General features: G+C 44.7%; 1 protein-coding gene across 1 annotated transcript in view; it reads left to right on the top strand.

Moving 5' to 3' along the window:
- The first annotated feature begins 324 nt into the window (after window positions 1-324).
- gucy2f (guanylate cyclase 2F, retinal) overlaps window positions 325-15,058 on the top strand; it is a 72,402-nt gene continuing 57,668 nt past the window's right edge. Inside the window, exon 1 of the mRNA XM_068032771.1 lies at window positions 325-1,069. Coding sequence (XP_067888872.1) covers window positions 325-1,069 — 745 coding nt within the window. The remainder of the gene's footprint in view (window positions 1,070-15,058) is intronic.

The following is a 15,058-nucleotide window of genomic DNA, read 5'->3' as shown; positions in this document are numbered from 1 at the left end:
AAAAAGCTGCTGAGGCTGGGGGTCAATTGAAGATATAAAAAACAAGATTGATAGATTTTTGTTAGGTAAGGGTATTAAGGGATATGAAGCAATGCAGAAAAATTGAGTTAAGCTTAGATTAGCTGTAGTCTAATTGAATGGTGGAACAGGCATGAGAAGCTGAATGGCCTACTCCTGTTCCTATGTAATCATTACAGGTATAATGATATTGAGTGTATCTTTTATGATTCAAATATATTATTCATTTCTTCAGGGGCAGAGGTCACTATTATTTGTGAATGAAGCTGACTTGTTCAGAACCCGGCTCTGAATGCTTTCAGGAAAATGCTGAGTCTCTGTTGGAGATTAAGAGGCTATCTGTTGGAATTCACTAATCACCCTCGATGGCACCACCCACAGAAACAAAGGTTTTTTATGAAGTTAAAACTTTTCCCATCATTATGGTGGCTGCTTCTGGGGACATTGAGCCTTCCACACCATGCACAAACCTTAGCTTTCAAAGTCGGAGTTGTTGGACCGTGGAACTGTGATCCAAATTTTTCCAAGGCTTTTCCAGGTATGGCTGCCAAGTTGGCAGTTGATCGAATCAACAAAGGTAGCTTCTTACACAACAAATATGAGCTTGAATATGTAGTGCTTCAAGATGACTGTCAGACTTCAAAGGCACTCGGTAACTTTGTGGAGTTTGAGAAACGTGCATCTGTATTTTTAGGTCCAGCGAACCCAGGCTATTGCGAGGCAGCTTCACTGATGGGCAAGAACTGGAATAAGGGAATATTTTCATGGGCCTGTGTTAACTTTCAGCTTGATAATGCCAACAGCTACCCTACGTTTGCGAGGACCTTACTACCACCTGTCAGGGTTTTGTTTAGTGTGATGAAGTATTTTCTCTGGGCTCATATTGGTATAATATCTTCAAATGAAAATATCTGGGTAGACACTGCCAACAAAGTAGCCAATGCTCTCAGATACAATGGACTTCCAATTGGCATTGTCACCTCGATGGGGTTCAGTAATGAAGACATTGTGAAAACCTTAACAAAGATTAAAAATGTTCCTGATCTTCGAAGTAAGTTTGCTTAGAATAGAAAATGCGCTGACCGTATGTAAATGTTTGTATGAATGTATGCATTAATAATACAAAGTAATCCATGACAGTATACAAGCTATGCTTCTTCAATTGGCTTCAGTTCCAGGTAACAACAGACATAGAGAATGAAATCCTAACCCCTGACCAGCTCATCTCTTCAAATCAAAAGGTGTAAAATATACACTTATGTATAACCAAATTGATTATTGTAGAATTGTCAATGCATTCTATTGTTCAAAGACACACACATGCACACTCTCATACACATGCTCATGCACACACATACGGCACATACATACAAACAAAAATAGAGTCTTGCAGTAGTCCTCATGTAGATCTGAAAGCAGGCTCCTAAGTTATCGCAAAGGATATCTGTCCAAATATCAAATATATTAATGCAGTCCTTTTATTAACTATATTTTTAGCTTTAGTTCTCATTCTCATTTAATCAGATAAGTTTGTTTAAGATTGTCTGGGCTAGGGTCAAGCCAGCTGTTTATTATTGATTCATGACTAGGGATCTTGAGATATTCATTCATGGAGAAAATGAATGTGTTCAGGTAAGTGTGAATCTGTACTTTTGCTGTCAATGCATTTGGGCTTCTGAGGATTAGCTGCCTTCTGTGAAGTAAAAGCTGGCCTCAAGTACAAACTAATAGCTTCTATACATAAGGCGCTTATTACTGATACTTTCTAAAGGATGTTTTGTACTTTGTTGTCAAAATAGGAAGGTATATAATAACTGAAGTTTGCAATTTCTGGGTTATGGATTTTACTCTAGAACAGATTAGTGGATGACAATGTCCTCTCTCTGTTGGCTGTGTTAAGCTCCCGAGTAAAATTAGGTCAGTTAGGTTCAATCTAGCTTCTAGTTTTCAAGATTATGAGGGGTTTTGCTAGAGTAGAGAGGAAGAAACAAAAGAAACAGAGGGAAGATGAAGAGAATTCATTAATGCAGCAAGTTGTTATGATCTGGAAAGAACTGCCTGAAAGGGCAATGGAAGAAAATTCATTAGTAACTTTCAAAAGGGAGTTGGATATATAAGGAAACATGTGCAGGGTTACGGGAAAGAACAGGGTATGTGGGACAGTTGTAGAGCTCTGAGAGAGGTCAGTTCAGAGGAGTAATCATCACAAGTTATCAATAAAATAGGGAGAGATGGAATTATTGCAATGGGGAGAGAAGTTAAGGATTGGTGATCAGACTGCAAGATATTTGTGCAGGCTACGGGAATGGTAATTGGGACAGTGGGCCGGATTTTCCTGCAGGTTTTGAGACTCCAATGTAGGGATCAAATCTTCCAGGAAGCGTCCTGCTCAATGCTTCAGGCCTAATTAAAGGGCTGGCAGCTCTGGAGCCTTGCCAGCCTCACCAGGAGAGGTGAGCGCTGCTGAGGCAGATTGGGGACTGCGAGGGCGCCTTATCATGGAGGTGCCCTTTGGCTTGCACAGCAATGCAGAAATTAACAAAATTGAGGCCGGTAGGCCCATTGGAATGGATGGGAATTGGATTGGGATCGACTATGCTTGCAGCCTTTCTTTCCCGTCGGCCCATCATTGCGAGATGAACCCTTTGGCTCCGATGGCCCCCAGTCTGCCACAAGGAGGCAGGCTCCATTGAGGTGGCTGCCTCCACACGTGGCAGGGGCTGCTCTGCCAGAGGCAAAATGCTGAGGAGGCTGCAAAATCACCCTTAATTGGGGTCTCAATCACCTTAATTGGCTGCCCACCTCTGTGGTGTGGGCAGCCAGTCCTCTTCCCATCCCACCCCTGGGAAACTTCCCCGGTGGCATGAATGCATTGGGGAGCCATCCCAAAGCGGCTCCCTACTATTTTCCTGGACCCTCCCTCCATCCCCCCCTGCACCCCTCCCACCACCGCACCCCCCACAACCTCCAACTCTGTCCCCACGGTAAAGGCCGGCTACCCGACCCGACCCGACCCAAACCCGGCGATGTGTCGGGTTCGAGTCGGGTCTGGTTGCACTACCGGGTCCAGCATTTCAGCTCGGGTCGGGCTGGGTCGGACACATTTTATCACAGGTAAGTGGCTCCAATGTTAATTTAATTTTTGGACTAGAAAGGTGATTTTGTTACAGTTATTTTAAGCTTATGCAGATCAGCAACAAAGTGAAAACGGAAGGTAAGTTAACTGATGGTCGAGTCGGACGCAGGAAAAGTTGGAAGGACTTGGGCTGGGTCGGGCTCGGGTCGGATGTGGTTGTGTCGGGCTCGGGTGGGGTTTTTCTTTGCAGACCCAAGCAGGCCTTTACTGCACAGAACTGGAAAAATGTAACCCAGTGTATTTATATAGATACCAACATGATGGTAGCTTAATATAGTCAAAGAATCATTCAGCCTTGGTCTATGCTGATTGGTTAGGTCTCTGCTTTATTATAATTTCACCAGATTTCATACATTCTACAGCTTAGAGTCTGTGTCAAGTCTGTAGATCACAACATTCTAGAACATTCCTTCAAATTTTTTTGTAGTAAAAATGTCATCCTAACATTGTTTGATGACCCTCTTCATTTAACCTTTCACAAGCTTCAACATATCCCAAATGTTAAGGCTTGCATCGTCAACCACATGACCCTTACCCTCTACAATTCCACTGTCTATTTATGCCTCAGTGAGTTGACTTCAGAATTGTCATCCTCACTCCATGATCTCACTCCACCTACCTCAGTGACCTCCTCCTGCCATGCTTCCCACACACAAGTGCCACTCTACTAACACCAGGCAATTTCTTGCATGCCCCGCACCCCAGGCCCACACCCCTGCTTCCTCCACTTCCTGCTCTGCATGATTTCTAGCTGCTCGTTTAGCCCCTACTTTCTTTATTTAAGCAACTCCTTGCCCTTTTCCATTTACAATGCACTCTCTCTCCTCTCTGCTTTCAAGAACTTCCTCAAAACCCCTTTCTTGATCCCCACTTCAAACTACTCATGTTTCCTATATCCCTTCTGCTTGCTGTACACTGTTTTGCCATCTTAACGTAAAGCCCTTTGAGATATGTATGTAAGGGGGAATAATAGAAACACAAGTTATTGTTGATCTATTTTCAAGCACCTTCAAATACCTGGATATAATTTTTGATTTACAAATTAAAAATGTAAAGCTCCATTCAGTCCTAGCTTACAGTAATTAGATATGTGAAAGACATTCAGGAAATAAATAATGGGATTGGAATCATGCATAGAAAAGGAAGCATGGGTACAATAGGTTAGAATTCCCTACCTAACACCATTTCTTGGAGTGTCATTACCATAAGAACAGCTGTGATTGAATGAGAAGCTCCAGCAGCACCTTCACAGGGCAATTAAGGATAGGGAATAAACAGTGGCCTTGTCCATGTTGTCCACACCCTAAGAACAAATTAAAGAAAAAGTACAGATAAATATGGTATTCTAGTCTTTATAAGGGTTACACAAGATGGCCATTTGGAACTCAATTCCAAGTAAACGATGCTCTGGGCATGTGGACGCAGTTATATCTTCTGCAAAGTGTTCAAATTCTCCAGCCTTCAGCATCTAAGCTGTCATTCATAAGGAAGGCTCGAGGGTAGAGCACCAATCCAACTATTTTGCCATAGCAGTTTTTTAACATTCACCTGAACAAAACCTCAGTTTATAATCTCATGTGAAGCATTGTACCACTGGTTACGTTGGACACCATCTGTGCTATATTGGAGCATCAGCCTAGGTCATGTGCTTAATTCCTCAAATGGAGCTCAAAACCATGACCTTGTGAGCCAAAAATAAGAGCGCTACCAACTGAACCAAGCTGACCTATTAAACCAGAGAATCTCATTGCCTCTCAGTCCTTGGTTTAGATACACTCGATGATTCCTATCTCCGCACTGAGCCAAAAGTACAAGATCATTCAAGTTAGTCTTTTGAAGCGATATAGAGCAGATATTGGAAAGTGAGAGGTCCAGTTGTGCATAAGAGTAGAGAGTTGGTCATAACCTATATTTACCTCAATCACCTGGAGTAACAGTGATTACTTCAGGAATCTTCAACCCTTTCTATTCTTCTATTTTGCTCCCCTCCACTCCTGAAGATGACTCCTTATGCTGGTAGACAGGCTGGTAAATGGCAACCCCCAGGATATTGATGGTGGGGAATTTGATATTGGTAATGCTGTTGAATGCCATAGAGAGGTTGTCATGTTCTCTCTTTGTGGAGATGGTGTTGGAGATGTAGGTTCATTGCTGTTATATGGGTCTGTCAAATCCAGGAGATTCTTATATTGCAGTGTTTTTTGTGATTCATTAATAGCATATTGTACATCAGAGGGGTGATGTCATCGCTGGAGGGCCTTGTGTAGGTAGATTGTTCTTGAGGTAGCCAGGAATAACCTGATCTGAAAATCCAGCATGGTCCATTCTGGGGAATAGGCTGGGGTGTAGAAGAAGACAATGAGCTCCAGAGAAACATGAAGAAAATAGATTTGTTCGTGCTTCAAAGGTTTCTGTGTAATAAAATGTGAGATGGCAGCCTGGTTATGCCAGCCTGTGATTGAATCAATATGTAGAACATGGCATACAGTGAGCAGGTTGTGGGATCATTCCCCCTCTCCAGCACAAATGGGGGTAATTTTGATTTTGGGTAATAGCATGTTTTTATTCATTTTATGGGATGTGGACGTCACTGGCAAGGCCAGCATTTATTGCCCATCCCTAATTGCCCTTGAGAAGGTGGTGGTGAGCCCATGTAACAGGAAATATCTGATCATTTTTTGAGTTCAATAGAAGTGAGAATTGGTAGAGATGTCCAACAGGTGATTATCCGATCCCGCACCTTTTATACATGCGCCAGAGTTCAAAATTGCCCCCAGTGGGTTCCCAAAATCCCTATCTCAGTCCAGGCAGTCCCAGAGAAAAGAAAGGAAGAAACAAATCAAGGGCTAAGTTGATTCAAAGCATCTATGGATACCTCCTGGTAGTAATAAGGGCCTGGGAAGAGAAAAAACACATCTAAATTACTTTGTCCACACGCAAATCATAGAATGTGCCACAATAGAACAGTCCATTTGGCCCATCAAATCGGTGTTGTTTTCCTGCACATGAGCTGCTTAGTTTAATCCCATTCTCCTACTTGCTGGACATAATAATCCTTTTCTCCTACATTATAACAGTAACTACACTTCAAAAGTATTTATTTATAGAGATACAGCACTGAAACAGGCCCTTCGGCCCACTGAGTCTGTGCTGACCAACAACCACCCATTTATACTAACCCTACAGTAATCCCATATTCCCTATCACCTACCTACACTAGGGGCAATTTACAACAGCCAATTTACCTATCACCTGCAAGTCTTTTGGATGTGGGAGGAAACCGGAGCACCCGGCGAAAACCCACGCAGACACAGGGAGAACTTGCAAACTCCACACAGGCAGTACCCAGAATCGAACCCGGGTCGCTGGAGCTGTGAGGCTGCAGTGCAAACCACTGCGCCACTGTGCTTTGAGATGGCTGGTGATCGTGAAAGGTGCTATATAAATGCGAAACTTTCTTTTCTTTCCTTTTTCTTTTTCAAGCAACTACCTAACTTCCTTTTAGAACAATTTATTGACTTTGCTTCAACAGATGAGCACAACATCTAATTGAGAAGGAATATAGGAAAATAGGACATAAAACTTGTGAGATGACAAAAGTCCATCTAGATCATCTTTACAACACTAATGGATTGTTAACTAATCATGGCAATCAATCTCCATCCATTAGTCTACAAGAGACCCAGACATGAGGTGAGGAAAACCCCCAGTGGGTGCCATAGGTCCAAAGTCACCTTTTTCCTCCCAACAATACTGCACTTACCACACATCGGGCTGGATTTTATGGGTCCCCCTGAGGCGGAGTTGGAGGTGGGAGGGGCCCATAGAATCGCGACGGGTGGTGGGGGTGGAAGGCCCATCGCCGCCCCATTGCCGCCCCATTGTATCGCGATTTTGCCGGCTGTGGGATAGGCCGACGACGGCCTTCCCGCCCAGAGGCCAATTGAGGCTCTTAAGTGGCCTATTAACAGACACTTAAGATCCTCTTCAGCCGCTGCTGGGATCTAACCAGCGGAAGGGGTGCCTCTGCCACGCAGGGAGGGTGTCTTGTTTTACAGGGCGCCCTCCCTGCAGGCTTGTTGGTGGGGGGGGGTGGGTATCTCTTTCGTTGGCAATCTGTAGCCCACGGAAGACCCCCTCTGGCAAAACCTCCACCTCCATGGACCCCTCCCCTCCTGGACTTCACGCCCACCCTCTCACCACCGCCCCCCCCTTGCCGGGGCCTTCTAGACTGGTCCCGGCAACCCCGTCTCACTTACCTGAGGTCTGAGGTTCCAGCACGGGGCATGGGTCCAAGGCATCTGCAGTACTGCCGTGATCCCTGTCTTTAAAAGGATGGGGATCCTGACATGGGACACAGGCAGCAAAACAACGGAGGATCACTCCGGGGGAGCACGAAAAGGCTGAGGCGGCGTTTCCCCTGCCTTTTCAGCCTGGCGCCAGGAGCCCCATCTCCTCCACACAATCCAACCCATCATATCTCAAACTATTCATGTACTGTATCCAAAATTGTTATTTGCTGAGTCTTCTTCTTCGTTGGCCTCCTTATCTCGAGAGACAATGGGTAAGCGCCTGGAGGTGGTCAGTGGTGTGTGGAGCAGTGCCTGGAGTGGCTATAAAGGCCAATTCTAGAGGGACAGGCTCTTCCACAGGTGCTGCAGAAAAATTTGTTTGACGGGGCTGTTACACAGTTGGCTCTCCCCTTGCGCTTCTGTCTTTTTTCCTGCCAACTGCTAAGTCTCTTCGACTCGCCACATTTTAGCCCCGCCTTTATGGCTGCCCGCCAGCTCTGGCGAACACTGGCAACTGACTCCCACGACTTGTGATCAATGTCACAGGACTTCATGTCGCATTTGCAGACGTCTTTAAAGCGGAGACATGGACGGCCGGTGGGTCTGATACCAGTGGCGAGCTCGCTGTACAATGTGTCTTTGGGGATCCTGCCATCTTCCATGCGGCTCACATGGCCAAGCCATCTCAAGCGCCGCTGACTCAGTAGTGTGTATAAGCTGGGGATGTTGGCCACCTCGAGGACTTCTGTGTTGGAGATACGGTCCTGCCACCTGATGCCAAGTATTCTCCGGAGGCAGCGAAGATGGAATGAATTGAGACGTCGCTCTTGGCTGACATACGTTGTCCAGGCCTCGCTGCCATAGAGCAAGGTACTGAGGACACAGGCTTGATACACTCGGACTTTTGTGTTCCGTGTCAGTGCGCCATTTTCCCACACTCTCTTGGCCAGTCTGGACATAGCAGTGGAAGCCTTTCCCATGCGCTTGTTGATTTCTGCATTTAGAGACAGGTTACTGGTGATAGTTGAGCCTAGGTAGATGAACTCTTGAACCACTTCCAGAGCGTGGTCGCCAATATTGATGGATGGAGCATTTCTGACGTCCTGCCCCATGATGTTCCTTTTCTTGAGGCTGATGGTTAGGCCAAATTCGTTGCAGGCAGCCGCAAACCTGTCGATGAGACTCTGCAGGCACTCTTCAGTGTGAGATGTTAAAGCAGCATCGTCAGCAAAGAGGAGTTCCCTGATGAGGACTTTCCATACTTTGGACTTTGCTCTTAGACGGGCAAGGTTGAACAACCTGCCCCCTGATCTTGTGTGGAGGAAAATTCCTTCTTCAGAGGACTTGAACGCATGTGAAAGCAGCAGGGAGAAGAAAATCCCAAAAAGTGTGGGTGCGAGAACACAGCCCTGTTTCACGCCACTCAGGGTAGGAAAGGGGTCTGATGAGGTACTGCCATGTTGAATTGTGCCTTTCATATTGTCATGGAATGAGGTGATGATACTTAGTAGCTTTGGTGGACATCCAATCTTTTCTAGTAGTCTGAAGAGACCACGTCTGCTGACGAGGTCAAAGGCTTTGGTGAGATCAATGAAAGCAATGTAGAGGGGCATCTGTTGTTCGTGGCATTTCTCCTGTATCTGATGGAGGGAGAACAGCATGTCAACGGTCGATCTCTCTGCACGAAAGCTACACTGTGCCTCAGGGTAGACGCGCTCAGCCAGCTTCTGGAGCCTGTTTAGAGCGACTCGAGCAAAGACTTTCCTCACTATGCTGAATAGGGAGATTCCATGGTAGTTGCTACTCAGCATCTATGCTCCAACACTCTGCTCCCCACCTGAAGCTAAAGACCAGTTCTACAAGGAACTCCATAACATCATTAGCAGCATTCCCAACACCGAACACCTGTTCCTGCTGGGGCACTTTAATGCCAGGGTTGGGGCCGACCATGACTCATGGCCCTCCTGCCTTGGGCGCTATGGCGTTGGAAGGATGAATGAGAATGGGCAGAGACTGCTTGAGTTGTGTACCTATCATAACCTCTGCATTACCAACTCGTTCTTTCACACTAAACCCTGTCACCAGGTTTCATGGAGGCACCCAAGATCGCGTCGTTGGCACCAGCTAGACCTCATCGTCACAAGGCGAGCCGCCTTAAACAGTGTTCAAATCACACGCAGCTTCCACAGTGCAGACTGCGACACCGACCACTCCCTGGTGTGCAGCAAGGTTAGACTCAGACCAAAGAAGTTGCATCATTCCAAGCAGAAGGGCCACCTGCGCATCAACACGAGCAGAATTTCTCATCCACAGTTGTTACAAAAATTTCTAAATTCACTTGTAACATCCCTTCAAAACACTCCCACAGGGGATGCTGAGACCACGTGGACCCACATCAGAGACACCATCTATGAGTCAGCTTTGACCACCTACGGCAAAAGTGCGAAGAGAAATGCAGACTGGTTTCAACCTCATAATGAAGAGCTGGAACCTGTCATAGCTGCTAAGCGCATTGCACTGTTGAACTACAAGAAAGCCCCCAGCGAGTTAACATCCGTAACACTTAAAGCAGCCAGAAGCACTGCACAAAGAACAGCCAGGCGCTGCGCAAATGACTACTGGCAACACCTATGCAGTTGTATTCAGCTGGCCTCCAACATCGGAAACATTAGAGGAATGTATGATGGCATTAAGAGAGCTCTTGGGTCAACCATCAAGAAGATCGCCCCCCTCAAATCTAAATCAGGGGACATAATTACTGACCAACGCAAACAAATGGACCGCTGGGTTGAGCACTACCTAGAACTGTACTCCAGGGAGAATGTTGTCACTGAGACTGCCCTCAATGCAGCCCAGCCTCTACCAGTCATGGATGAGCTGGACGTACAGCCAACTAAATTGGAACTCAGTGATGCCATTGATTCTCTAGCCAGTGGAAAAGCCCCTGGGAAGGACAGCATTACCCCTGAAATAATCAAGAGTGCCAAGCCTGCTATACTCTCAGCACTACATGAACTGCTATGCCTGTGCTGGGACGAGGGAGCAGTACCACAGGACATGCGCGACGCCAATATCATCACCCTCTATAAAAACAAAGGTGACCGCGGTGACTGCAACAACTACCGTGGAATCTCCCTGCTCAGCATTTTCTGAGCATTGAAGGGTTGATGCCTTTGCTTAGTCAGTTGTTTTATCATTAAGAACCTAGAGATGTACAAGATGGTGAGATTCTATTGAAGTCCGCCCAAATTTCCTATCGTTTTCGAGGATATATTTTTGTCTTCATGGCTGAGCATTAATCTGGTGAAACCTGATCTTTAATGAACCAATCAATGGAATGAAAATTAGGTGGGCCCTAAAGAGGGGGGGAGATCCAGCCCACCAAGTAAACAGTGATGGGGGTGAAGATGAACATCTGCCACTCTAACCCTGTACCCCTTATGCATTTCTTTTTATCAGTTGCTGAGTACATTCATTGACACTCTCCACCTCTAATGTCTCCATTCACCCAACTACTAGGTGACGTAGTTAACCTTAAACTTATCTTTTCACCTTCCCCTGTCTGAGCTTTGGCTTTATGGTCACCTCTGGTTATGACACGAGGTTAAATCTAATAATGTATTAGAGCTGAGTTTATCCACAGCCCTTACAAGCTGACAAATTTTAAACATTAAAATAAAAGCAAAATACTGCGGATGCTGGAAATCTGAAATACAACCAAGAAATGCTGGAACCACTCAGCAGGTCTGGCAGCATCTGTGAAAAGAGAAGCAGAGTTAACGTTTCGGGTCAGTTCCGAAGAAGGGTCACTGACCCGAAATGTTAACTCTGCTTCTCTTTTCACAAATTTTAAACATTCTTTTCTCCAGTTTGAACATTTCCCAATTTCCTGAGTCTCTCTTTGCAGTTCGGCTACCCAATTCCTGGGATCTATGATGTAAATTTTAATGTTCATTTTGGGCACCTAGAAAATGATTATATGATTAGGCAAAGTCAACGTGGTTTTATGAAAGGGAAATCATCTTTGTCAAATCTCGTAGAATTTTAAAAGGATGTAACTAGCAGGGTAGATAAGGGGGAACCAGTGGAAGTAATGTATTTAGTTTCTCAAAAAGCATTCGATAAGGCACCATGCCAGAAGTTTTTACACAAAATTAGGGTTCATGGGATGAGGTAATATATTAGCTGGGATTGAGGATTGGATAACGGACAGAAAACAGGGTAGGAAAAAATGGTCATTTTCGAGTTGGCAGGCTGTAACTATTGGGTGCTGCAAGGATCAGTGCTAGGCCTCAGCTATTTACAATCTATATCAATGACTTAAAAGAGGTCACTGAGTACAATGTATCCAAGTTTGCTGATGATTCAAAACTAGATGGGAAAGTAAGCTGTGAGGAAGGCACAAAGAGTCTGCAAAGGGACATAGACAGGTTAAGTGAGTGGGCGAGAAGGTGGCAGATGGAGTATAATGAAGGGAAACATGAAATTATATACTTTGACAGGAAGAATAGAAAATCTGAATTTTTTAAAAAGTGAGAGATTGGTAAATGCTGATATTCATTTGGGGCTGCTTGTACATGATTGCGTAAAGTTAGTATGCAGGCACAGCAAGCAATTAGGAAGGCAAATGGTATGTCGGCCTTTATTGCAATGGGGTTGGAGTATGAAAGTTAGGAAGTATTACAGCAATTCTAAAGTGTTTTGCTGAGACTGGACCTAGAAATTGAGTAGAATGAGGTTATATTCTCTGGAGTTTAGAAAAATGAGAGGCAATCTCATTGAAATGTACAACAATCTGAAGGGGCTTGACGAACATACTGTCATGCAGACCCCCATCTGCCAAGAATGAGGCATATTAATTTTGTCATATGAACTTTGATTTTAAACTGTTGCTGGAGTGAAGAAGGGGCTTGTTAAAAAAATTACCAGACGCTTGACTGGAAAAACATTTGCATACTAACAGACAGTGCTTGGAGAGACAAAGGACTATTCCCTGGTCCACTTAACCCAAAATGGACTTTGATCACCAGACATTGAAGGTGAGGAAACTCACATGCCAGGATGACTGCTAAGATGGCAGAATCCAAAAACAGAAGTTGTCAAACCAGCTAGTCACATGACTAACCTGCTGGGCAACGTGGGGTTTTTTGAATTGTGCCACAGGAAAAGAGGCACTGGAACCTGGATCAAGGAAGCCTCTCTCGCTTTCTCCCAAGCCACCAGACCCATGGAAAACAAGTAAACCTCAAGAGAGAAAAGACTCCAACCTCGAAACAAGTTGAAGCGTGCACTGGGCTCCAATGAATTGCACGTCTGACTGGCAACCAAAGACTTCACAGCAAACTCAAAGGACAGTAAAGTAGAAATATTGCCTCAATCTTTTCCACTTTATTCTTTTCCACTTTTCTGTCTCTGTCTGTGTGTGTGTTTATCATGTATGCATGCTGTTGTGGTCGCTTCGCATATTTGAGGTCGGTAACCGGATTAGAGTTTAAGATTAATAAACTTCTACTTTTCTTGTTTAAAATCTAAGAAAGCCTGTCTGTTTGATTTCTTTGCCTTACAATTGGAGCAATAAACACGGATTCACTAAGGGGGAGCTAAAAAAACACACTGTTTTAAAAATTAAACCATTATGGTTAAACCAGGCAAAGGCTGAGAGGGAACCCCCTAGATCCCCTCTCACCTGGTCATAACAATATGAACTGGGTTCAGGTGTAAGCTCTATAAGATCATGGCTGATCTGTTTGTGGACTCAACTCCACTTTCCTGCCTACCCCAATACCCTTTGACTCCCTTGACGAAAGTAGAAATAAGGGTCATCGTTTCAGGATAAGAGATCAGCCATTTAGGACTGAGATAAGCAGAAATTCTATACCCAGAGGGTTGTGGATGCTCAGTCGTTGAGTATATTCAAGACTGAGATAGTCAGATTTTTGGACACTAAGGGAATGACTATGGCGATCGGGTGGGAGTGAAATTGACATAGTAGATCAGTCACAATCTTATTGAATGGGGGAGTAGACTCAAGGGACAGTATGGACTGCTCCAGCTCTTAATTCTTATGTTCTTATGTTGATAATTCAGGCAGGACTAGGATTTGCACCCTAAAGTCATGAAAACCAGCAATGCTCGTGTATAATATATGATAGCTCTAGAGGATTATCAGTGTCTATATAAGAAGCAGAATTGATGGGATGTGTGGTCTTTTTATGCCCTATGCTTTTTTACATTCTTAGAAATATAGAAACATTGAAAACTTGCAGTACAGAAGGAGACCACTTGGCTCATTGTGTCCATGCTAACTGAAAAAGAGCAATCCAGTCTAATCCCACTTTCCAGCTCTTGGTCCGTAGCACTATAGGTTTCGGCATCTCGAATGCAAATCCAAGCATTTTTTAAATGGGATGAGGGTTTCTGCCTCTACCACCCTTTCGGGCAGTGAGTTCCAGACTCCCACTGCCCTCTGGGTGAAAAGAATTCTCCTCAACTCCCCTCTACTCCTTCTACCAATTACTTTAAATCTATGCCCCCTCCCAACCTCCTTCCCCCCCCCCCCCCCCACCCCGGTTATTGACCTCTCTGCTAAGGGAAATAGGTCCTTCCTATCCACCCTATCAAGGCCCCTCATAATTTTAAACATCTCAAGTAAATCTCCCCTCAGCCTCCTCTTTCCAAAGAAACCAACCCCAGCCTATCCAATCTTTTTTCCTTTACTGGCAACATCCTCGTAAATCTCCTTTATACCCTCTCTAGTGCGATCACATCCTACCTGTAATGAGGTAAGTATTCTTTGATTACCGAGACTGCACAACTGATGAAGTGCAAAAGTATTAGCCTTACATCAGTCGTTGGGAGAATGCTAGAATCTATTCTAAAGGATGCGATAAATGGACACTTGGATAATAACGATCTGATTGGGCATAGTCAACATGGATTTATGAATGGGAAATCATGTTTGACGAATCTGTTGGAGTTTTTTGAGGATGTTGCTAACAGAATTGATAAAGGGGAGTCAGTGGGCATGGTATGCTTGGATTTTCAGAAGGCTTTTGATAAAGTTCCCCACCGGAGGTCGTTTAGCATGGGATTGGAGCTAATATACTGGCATGGAATAAGGATTGGTTAACAGGCAGAAAGCAGAGAGTGGGAATAAATGGTTCATTCTCGCGTTGGCAGGCTGTGACTAGTGGGGTACCGCAGGGATCAGTGTTTAGGCCCCAGCTGTTCACAATCTATATAAATAATTTGGATGTGGGGACCAAATGTAATATTTCCAAACCCGCAGATGACACAAAACTAGGTGGGAATGTGTGTTGTGAAGAAGATGCAAAGCCGCTTCAAGGAGATTTGGACAGACTTAGTGAGTGGGCAAGAATGTGGCAGATGGAATATAATGTGGAAAAATGTGAGGTTGTTCACTTTGGTAGGAGGAACAGATGTGCAATGTATTTCTTAAATGGTAAGAGATTAGAAAGTGTGGATGTACAAAGGGACCTGGGTGTCCTTGTCAATAAGTCACTGAAAGCTAACATGCAGGTGCAGCAAGCAATTAGGAAAGCTGATGGTATGTTGGCCTTTATCACAAGAGGATTTAAGTACAGTGGTAGTG

Source organism: Heterodontus francisci, chromosome 6 (assembly GCF_036365525.1).
Source record: "Heterodontus francisci isolate sHetFra1 chromosome 6, sHetFra1.hap1, whole genome shotgun sequence".
Taxonomy (NCBI): Eukaryota; Metazoa; Chordata; class Chondrichthyes; order Heterodontiformes; family Heterodontidae; genus Heterodontus; species Heterodontus francisci.
This window is presented reverse-complemented; position numbering and strand designations above follow the sequence as displayed.